The sequence below is a fragment of the Dendroctonus ponderosae genome, unplaced genomic scaffold, assembly GCF_020466585.1.
Source record: "Dendroctonus ponderosae isolate FM_Combo_2020 unplaced genomic scaffold, Dpon_F_20191213v2 Dpon_F_20191213_1, whole genome shotgun sequence".
Taxonomy (NCBI): Eukaryota; Metazoa; Arthropoda; class Insecta; order Coleoptera; family Curculionidae; genus Dendroctonus; species Dendroctonus ponderosae.
In genome coordinates, this window is record NW_026017110.1 from 23,904,470 (window position 1) to 23,914,055 (window position 9,586).

At 36.1% G+C, this 9,586-nt stretch overlaps 2 protein-coding genes across 11 annotated transcripts in view; one reads left to right on the plus strand and one right to left on the minus strand.

The window, feature by feature from the left end:
* Positions 1-239: 239 nt before the first annotated feature.
* On the plus strand, positions 240-4,764 carry LOC109534084 (RNA cytidine acetyltransferase). 2 transcript variants are annotated; one of them, XM_019899640.2, is made up of 12 exons: positions 240-466; positions 584-742; positions 805-992; positions 1,051-1,182; positions 1,241-1,474; positions 1,530-1,683; positions 1,746-1,868; positions 1,925-2,132; positions 2,190-2,602; positions 2,710-3,007; positions 3,481-4,408; positions 4,464-4,764. In XM_019899640.2, the coding sequence occupies exons 1-12, from the start codon at positions 359-361 to the stop codon at positions 4,531-4,533; spliced, it is 3,015 nt and encodes a 1,004-aa protein (XP_019755199.2). In that variant the 5' UTR covers positions 240-358; the 3' UTR covers positions 4,534-4,764. The 2 variants fall into 2 exon arrangements, with proteins under 2 accessions (XP_019755199.2, XP_019755198.2); XM_019899639.2 differs by having other exon boundaries at positions 241-466; positions 4,570-4,764.
* A 2-nt stretch (positions 4,765-4,766) lies between these two features.
* The window catches only part of LOC109534083 (tyrosine-protein phosphatase 10D), a 40,285-nt gene continuing 35,465 nt past the window's right edge, over positions 4,767-9,586 (minus strand). For 6 of the 9 annotated variants that reach the window (XR_007280462.1, XR_007280460.1, XR_007280461.1 and 3 more), the window contains 7 exons: positions 8,575-8,761; positions 8,376-8,491; positions 8,092-8,233; positions 7,879-8,027; positions 7,572-7,807; positions 7,094-7,284; positions 4,767-6,204 (listed from right to left, as the gene is read on the minus strand). Coding sequence is in view for 3 of the 9 variants with exons in the window: in XM_048661719.1 (XP_048517676.1) it covers positions 6,173-6,204; positions 7,572-7,807; positions 7,879-8,027; positions 8,092-8,233; positions 8,376-8,491; positions 8,575-8,761 (862 nt within the window). In the remaining 6 variants the exon portion in view is untranslated. The remainder of the gene's footprint in view (positions 6,205-7,093; positions 7,285-7,571; positions 7,808-7,878; positions 8,028-8,091; positions 8,234-8,375; positions 8,492-8,574; positions 8,762-9,586) is intronic. The other 3 variants (XM_048661719.1, XM_048661718.1, XM_048661717.1) reach the window with 1 other exon arrangement.

Below are 9,586 nucleotides of genomic sequence, written 5' to 3' on the forward strand. Positions count from 1 at the left end.
ACGTCAGGAAGAAATTCCGATAGACCACGGCTTCAAAGCCCGGAAAACATTTCTAAATGTAATCTGACCGGCCGTGAAAGCCTTCATAATATGTAATATGTATTTATAAGCATTTGAAATTGTGTTTTGTTTTGTCCATAGAACAAAGTATTATGTCATGGGGTACGCCCATATAAATCATTGAAGCAACGCTGTGTTATATGCATTAAAATTATCTCGTGACTGGCAACATTGTAATTCTTATGTACCTAACCTCAAATTACACATGCGTTGCTCGCACAGGCCGCATTAATGCTGTTCATGTGGTAGTTTATTGTTTATTTTTCCTTATTTAAGACTTATTAGTTGGTGTATTGAAATGGGGCGAAAGAAAATCGATAATCGAATCCGTGTTCTAATTGAAAATGGCGTTAAATTAGGCCACAGAACCCTATTTGTGGTAGTTGGAGACAAAAGTAAAGATCAGGTATGTAAGCATGTTATAATTGTGTTATTTCCCATTATTTTAATTTGTGTTCCTTCATTGCATTGCCTCTTCAATTCATTGATTGTTTATTATTATTACGTTAATCGTCTTCTTTAGGTGGTAATTTTACATCACATGTTAACTAAAGCTGAAGTTAAGGCTAGGCCTTCAGTGTTGTGGTGTTATAAAAAGGAACTTGGATTTAGCAGCAATCAAAAGAAGCGAATGAAACATTTACAGCATAAAATTAAGTCTGGGAAATTGAGCATCGACGAGGTGAGCACATATTTGATTGTTCACAACTCACATGTACGTTTTCAAAAAATCCCTTGTTCTAGGATGATCCGTTTGACCTTTTCCTATCATCCACCAAAATTCGGTATTGCTATTATTCAGAAACTCACAAAATATTGGGAAATACATATGGAATGTGTGTTTTACAAGATTTTGAAGCGTTGACGCCGAATTTATTAGCCAGAACTATTGAAACAGTTGAGGGAGGTGGCTTAGTCGTTCTACTCCTAAGGTATGTTACTGCCAGTATTATCTATAGCTAGTTACTTAATTAGACAATTTTGCTGCAGGACTGTTGAGTCTTTGAAGCAACTTTACACCTTAAATATGGATGTTCATCAACGATTCCGGACCGAAGCTCACCAAGATCTAGTGCCTAGATTTAATGAAAGGTTTCTGCTATCGTTAGCTACTTGTAAAAGGTGAGAGCGACATTAATTTTCCCGTAAAAGATATCTAAGGCATATTTTGTCTATTTAGATGTTTGGTTGTTGATGATCAGTTGAGAGTTTTACCACTTTCCTCCCACACGCTACATGTTACGCCAGTCGAAGTCTCTAGGGAATTAACGGAGAACCAAATTGAACTGAATGACGTAAAAGAAAAGCTTAGAGATACACCCCCAGTGGGCAATCTGATAAACTGTTGTAAAACGTTGGACCAGAGCAAGGCTGTGTTGAAATTCATTGAGGCGATTTCAGAGAAAACGTTGAGGTGCGTTAACAGGAAAAATCCTTTATTCTTAGCATCATTGTATTGTTGTTTGTAGATCTACAGTTTCGCTAACGGCATCGAGAGGACGGGGCAAATCTGCCGCTTTAGGTTTAGCTGTGGCTGGCGCCGTGGCCTTTGGCTATTCGAATATATTTGTAACAAGCCCGAGTCCGGAAAATTTAAATACATTTTTCGAATTCGTATTTAAGGTAAGTGAATTACGAACTGGAAACATTGGAAATCATACTAACCTCTAATGGAATTTATGCAGGGATTCGATGCTTTGGAATATCAAGAACATATTGATTATGGCCTGGTGCAAAGCACCAATCCGGAATTCAACAAAGCTATTGTGAGAGTCAATATTTCTAGGGATCATATGCAGGCTATTCAGGTAAGTTTCATTCAGTCTACTAAGTTATAATTTTAAGTGCCTGTGTGTTTTTGCAGTACATTCACCCAACAGATGCCAGCAAGCTTTCACATGCCCAACTGCTGGTTATAGACGAAGCAGCAGCTATTCCAATGCCTTTGGTCAAAGCTATGCTTGGTCCATATTTAGTTTTCTTAGCTTCTACCATTAATGGTTACGAGGGCACTGGGCGATCATTGTCTTTGAAGCTTTTCCAGCAACTTAGAGTGCAAACAGTGCCTGTTGGTAGGTCTATTCATTAAGTTGCCTATTTTATATTTATAGAAAAAATAATTATTTTAGGTGCCAACACAAACGCTACAAATACAAAAGATTCAGCCGCAACCACCGGTCGCACTTTACAGGAAGTCACTCTGAATGAATCAATTCGTTACAAGCCCGGCGATGAAGTAGAAACGTGGCTGACTAAATTGCTTTGCCTTGATTCCACTTCTGTAGCACCGATACAGTCCGGCTGTCCTGCTCCGGATAATTGCGACTTGTACTATATCAATCGAGACACATTGTTCTGCTATCACAATGCGTCCGAATTGTTTTTACAACGACTAGTATCCCTGTATGTGTCCTCACATTACAAAAACAGTCCCAACGATTTACAAATCATGTCTGATGCTCCAGCCCATCATCTGTTTTGTCTTCTTGGCCCTGTGGATCCTAATAGCAAGTCATTACCTGAGGTTCTAGTTTTTATACAGGTGAGATCGATACAAGCTCAATTTTACTGTTTTAAAACTTATTCTAAGTTTCACATTCCTTGCAGTATGCTTAAATTGTGTGCAATGAAATTGTTACTCTTCGTTAGGTATCCCTTGAAGGTGAAATTCCCAAATCCACTGTCCAGGAAGGATTTTCCAGGGCAAAGCGAGCAGCCGGCGACTTAATTCCCTGGACTGTCGGCCAACAATTCCAAGACTCCGATTTTCCAAAGTTGTCCGGAGCTAGAATAATTCGCATAGCCACACATCCAGACTATCAGGGAATGGGATATGGATCCAGAGCTCTGGACTTGCTGAAGCAGTACTATGAATTGAAGATTCCCAATTTGGAAGAGTACAAAGTAGATCAAGAAGAAATCGCGACAGTTGATGAGGAAACCGTAGGTGAGTGTCTCTTTCTTGTGCATCCATCGGAGGGTTGCTATCATCAGAGCTATTTTAATTTCCTTGACTGCCGCGCGGAATAGACTGTTGTTGCAGCCAAACCAATATCTCAGGTTTTTGAGCCCTGATATTCGTCTCCCTCCACCACGTCTTTTTCCGCTGAATTTGCCCGCCATAATTTTCTGTAGCATGTTGTATTTGTGACCTCTCATCACATGTCCAAGGCACTGGAGTTTTTTGTTTTTTATGGTGTTCTTGTCTATCCAAGCAATTCGCCACATTCTGTGTGAATTTTCTTCGGGGTGAATGATTCAATTCCATATAAACGTGTGTGAAACTATCATTTTAAGTTCCACCTTATATCTCGACCTCGACATCTCAATCCTTATCTCCCTCGTTTGGCCTCCTGTAATAGCTATATAGTGTCTCTATAATGATCCTATAAAAAATAAAGCAATAAATATTATTTTCAGGTTTGTTGGAAGAAACCATAGAACCAAGAAAAGCTCTACCGCCGCTTTTGCTTAAACTAAGTGAAAGGCGTCCTGAAAGACTTGACTATATTGGAGTCTCTTTCGGATTAACAGAGCAACTGCTCAAATTCTGGAAGCGTGCCAGTTTCGTACCTGTTTATGTGCGACAAACGACTAACGATATAACCGGTGAACATTCCTGCATAATGTTGCATGTTCTGAATGCAGAAGAACAGCCCGGAAACCTTAAGTGGCTCAACGCATACTGGTCGGACTTCCGCAAAAGGTTCCTAAGCCTCTTGATGTATGAGTTTAGTAAGTTTACGTCGGGATTGGCTCTGGGCGTGCTCACAAATAAGACCACAAAGTTGCAACCACTTGATTTGAGCAGAGGGGAATTAGGCATCCACGTATCGAACTACGACATTAAACGGCTGGAAATGTACAGTAAAAATTTAGTGGATTACCACTTGATCATGGATCTGTTACCTACTCTAGCGCGATTATACTTCCTGAATAAAATGGTAGATTTGCAATTATCTGCGGTTCAATCCGCTATCTTGCTAGGACTGGGAGCTCAACATAAAACTGTAGATCAGTTAGCAGCCGAAATGAACTTGCCGTCGTCGCAAATTCTGGGATTGTTCAACCGATTAATGAGGAGAATTGAGCAATATCTCAACTCTATTATTGAAAGTGACGTGGAGAAGACCTTGCTACCACAGAAAGACGTAAATCTAACTCCACTGGCAAAGAGCATGCATGACGAATTGGAGGAAGCGGCTAAGCAGCTTCAGAAAAAGCAGAAAAAAGAGCTAGAAAAACTGAAAAACGAAAATTTGGAACAATTTGTCATCAAAGGCTCAGAGGAGGAATGGAGTAAAGCTTTAACAGGAAAAAACAAGAAGAGCATCATCTCCGTCAAAAGGTAATATATTGTGTTATGAGATATACTTTCATTTACTCACAATGAGTTTTTTTAGCGATGATGAAAACAGCTTAAATGAATGTGCATCATCTCTAGAAGAACTAGTTCTGAGAGAAACACAGTAAACTTTTCTAATTTCGAATATTTTATTTTACCTCCAGTGGCGAAAAGAGAATTCATGGCGACAGCAATACAGATATTGTGGGCTTAGAAGCGAATACTCCAAAGAAGAAAAAAATTAAGAACAAAAAGAAGAGTTTGTAGAGTAAGTACGACGCAACATATTCATTACGTGAACTCCGTTACTTGACATGTAAATCATTTTTAATATATAAATAAATAATAATAAAACACTTGGTTGGAGTAATAAAATATTTTGTAGTTGTGATAATACATAGAAAAATAATTAAGTACATATTCTGAGTACAATTATTAAACAGATGTTGTTAGGATTCTAAATACGTTCTACTTATATTTAAGGTATACCCAGCAGTATCAGCCTTTTTAATACTAAAAGTGTGTAAAACATAATCGGGAAAAACCAAACTGATTTGAACATTTACTAGTATAAAATAAAAACACTCAAATTAGATAAAGGTCTTTAACATTAAATTAAAACTTATGCCTATTAAATAGCCAAACCTACTTAAGTTTTTATCACAGAAATTTACTTATAGCTTATTAAAAGTAAGTAAATTTTCAAGTAAACATAACCAACATAAACACGGAACATTATATGCATGCATTTGCAGTACATACTAGTAATCTGGAAGATATGTTTGACATAAATGAACACAAAAAATGAGTTTTTAAGAGATTGCTGTTTCACTATCAGTAACTCATTTTCTAGAATCTCAAATATTGCACTATAATTTATAATTGATGTCAATTAGTTTTTTATAAAAAAGTCGGTTTTATGCGTTAGTTAATTGGGAGCTTTATCCGAGGAAAATATTAAACTGTTCGTCGGAATGAAAATGAATGGCAACAAACGTATTTAAATCTGGAATAGATGGACGGGATATTTAGAATATGAATCAGATTCATGGACATTTTTCTACAGGGTTCAAAATAATCTCTAGATTAAAAATAGTGTTTGTAAAACAATTATTAATGTTCTTAAAGCGCGTAAAGTTTATTTTGAAATTGGCACTGGGGGTTGGGTACGTTTTTCAATCAATCAATAATTTGTTATTTTGACAAATCAGATTTTTTGTCAACAATATCAATTATATGTTGTTTTAATTGAATCTTCATTCTGCAGTAAGACGGAACTTGAATAATTACATAAAACGAACTAGTGATTAGGCGAATAGCTAAGTTTAAACTATACGCATATGAAGTGAACAATACTGTACAAATTATAATACAAAAGAGAAATACGTGCATTTAAACATTTACTATACTATATCGGGCACTAAGTGTCTCATCAAATAATCTCGAAAATGAGTATATTTTTAATCACATTCTTCAGAATATGGTCATATTCAGACCGCAGATGAATGTTTGTCACCTAAGTTTTACATTTTATTATATCACGAACAAAATGACATGAGACATTAGCGCTCCAAGAGTACAAAAATCTATCTAAAACGAGATTACACATTAATATATGTTTAAAGGTTATAAGCATTATACTGTTTTACGGTTAAGTTGAGAAAACTTAATTGTATAGATGATCAAAGGTAACGTCAGATTATATTAAATACACAAGGCTTTGTATATGATCACTTTTACGAGTTACCTACTGCAAAAAAGTGTTGATCACATTCCGGATTCAGCTATGCCCTCGTCATCTATAAAGTAAAGATAAAATACAAATCAGTACACTTAGGTAGTTTATACAACCGCAATTGCAAATCTTCATAGTTTTTTTCATCATTAACAGTTTGCACTGAGCTTGACTCGGTCATACTTAGAAGTCCTTAGTGCTGCATTTGTGTGTTTCAGCTGTTTGATTTATATTTTATCACTAACATGCGGTAAAAAAGCTGACTAATTATTGCTTTAAAACAAACATTCAAAAATTAGTACAGAATGCAAGCACTATTACATTTGATAAAAAGCACGAACTGAAACATTTTCGTTTCTTCATTAAGAACTAGGTGATTGAATTGAAGCATTCTGTTTGTGAATGTGTCACTATTCTGTACTTTTTAAATGGTTTTATGTTAATTTAATTAGTTTGAACTAAAACAGCACATTTCAAGCATGCAATAAAACGCTGAAAATGCGTTGAAAATCCGGAATTATTAGGATTAGTAGTGTAAGTCCATTTTTAACGAAACGCTGGTTAATAAGTAAAAGAAGCTGCAATGAGCTTTTTGCCTACAAAAACTGCAGATAAAATCTCCCTCAAATGTGCAATACTTTGGTCGTTATAAATTTTCTAATTAAATTAAAATACTTCTAGTGATGTGAGTTTATACATTGAAAAAGATCACAGTAAAAACTAAAATCAATGTAATACTTAAAAACGGTAAAACGAACTATTCATACACAAGCCAACAGCTCGAATTAACACAAAGTGAATTTACACAACTTTGAAGGGACACGGTTGATTTTTTAGTTGGTTAAAAAGTAGAATGCATTTCTGGCCATTCTTTTCAAGTCGACCAAACCCCCCTGTACCCAACTAGTAAGTTAACTATGCATTGTGAAGCAAGCACCAAAAAGTATCATTACCCAGAAACCAAGTTAAAAGCGTTCCGTCGACAGATAGAAACCCATAGTTGCGGTCGAGAAGCTCCTAAGCTACCTCGCATTTCCATTCCCTTCAGGTAAATCGACGACAGGCTTTATTACGTCGGTTGAACTTACGCCTGCACCACATAACATCAGCTTTCTACACTGACTAAATAAGCGCCAAACCATTTCTGCGGCAAGGTATAAAAGTGTATGTACAAAAAAAATGTGCAGTGTTCAGCTCATTCGCTATTATCCCTTGGAAGTGAATGAGTTGAGCAAGAGAAATAACAAATTACTGGGTTTTACTCAATGACTAAATTAAACACTGTCTTAGATAGTAGAGACATATATTATTGTGTGTTTAAATTCATAGAATTTTAATTACAGCTGATAGCGTTAATAGACAACTATCCTGAACCCCTAAAAAGCTAGCCAACTTCCAAACTAACCACATCAGCCAGCATTAAAAGCTTACCTTCAAATCCTTGATTATCGTGAATCTCTCTAGGCGATGTCGTCAATTCTTTGCCTTCTAAAACCGTTAGCAAACACTGATGAATGCAAATGTATTGCTGTTCAGTTTGTACCATCCAAACTCTTTCTTTACGCATCACGTACACTATACCGAATATGTCTACGTAATCGGACGTTTGTATCTGTTGCAAAATCCGGTCTAAGCAGATGAAGGTTCCTGAACGGCCGACACCAGCACTGAAATTAATTGTTGATTTTCCAGTAACTTGTTACTTACTTATTTGAATATTTTGTCATGTTTTACTCACCTACAATGCACTACAATGGGCCTTTGATCAGGCGGTACTCTTTCTCTGAAGGCTCGCACAAACCTTACTAAAGTATGAGGTGGATTCGGTACTCCAAAATCAGGCCAAGTACTGAAGTGGAAATGTCGTACTACCCGTTGTTGTTCACCCTATACAATTTTTTTTATATTAATTCACTCTTTATTTTCTGCTTTCTTTAACAGCCCGACTTACCCTGCACACCATAAATTCGGAAATATTCCAGTCAGGATATCTTGTTTCATTAAGAATTTGAACGGATATATCTCCGTAATAGACTGGCATGGTATCGTATGGCCAGTAATGATCACACTTTTCTCGTCCTTTTTCCACACACCTAAAAAGAGTTATTTTGCAATCACTAATTTCCAAGACATTGCGCTACACATCAAAGATGGATTTACGTTTTAATTTCTCTTTATTAGACTCTCTAGTATTTTTAATGAATTAAGTACAAATATAATGTAACGTTTTCATACCTTGTTAACATAATAATAGCACGAGAATTCGACTCCCATACCATCCTCCAGAAGTCGTCTCGCGTGGAATGTAAAGGCCCTTGCGTTACTAAAAACTCCCTAGGAGAGTTGTAACCCTAAAAGTATCCAAAGTTAGAGCCTGGTAATAAGTATGTAGTTATGTTTACAAAGCGATTCTTAAAGTGATCACTCGACTCACCGGTACATAGTTAGCATTAACATAATCTGAACCCTCTTCGTCGTCAACTGGCTGTAACTTGAACCGGGAATGATCGTAAGGCAAAATATTGGTAAACCTATTTTTGGGTCTATTGCAGGGCAAATCGGCTGCTGTGCATGGTTGATCCCTTCCCACATGTTTCAGTTCTTCAAACTCTTCGCTAAACCTATGAAAAATAATTGTTAAGTTCTATATTTACAGTAGCTGTAGAGTAATGGTCGGCGATTCGGTTACTTTTGAATACTCGGAACGACTCGACTTTCGGATCCTTTTTTAAGCACTCATTCTAGTCTTGTATTTATATTCTACCTCTAATCAAACGCAACCCTAAGTAGTTGACTACATGACTTACTTAGTTACGTGCTGGTTTCAATAGATATTTCTGCCAAAATCGGATTTTGCCTTTGTTAAATTAAGCACTAACCGCGTACTTATTATTATTATGTTCTTTATTACTGTTTACCAAAACATTATAATTTAGGCGATAATTTGCCTTTTCCTAATAAATTCTGCATGCTGTTCTATGTTATAGGGAGAATGTTAATTTAAGAAATTAAAAATTTTCGAGAGATTGAGCAAAAGACTCTTGTCAAAATCAAGGCGCATAATTATGCGAGAAAGCATTCATAAATTATGGTTTGTCTTGAATATCTAATCTATCTAATATATAATTTCCAGAAAAATCGATTTAAAGAACCAGCAATTAATTTAGTATAGAAAGTTAAATGTTTACTGATTGAAATGAAAAATGATTTGTTTACGTTAGGGTGAGAAACCTTTTTTGTATACGACGATCATCCAAACGACTTGGATTGTAAAACTTGTCTTTGAAAATATTTGCTTGTTAATTGGCACTTTCCATAAAATATCTCACAATAAAAAAACTGAAATCGAACTGCAATATACAGGGTTGCTCATTAGTGCGTCAAAGTGCGATATCTCAGTAAATATGAAGTTTACAAGAAAATTCGTCCAACGAAAGTTTTTCACG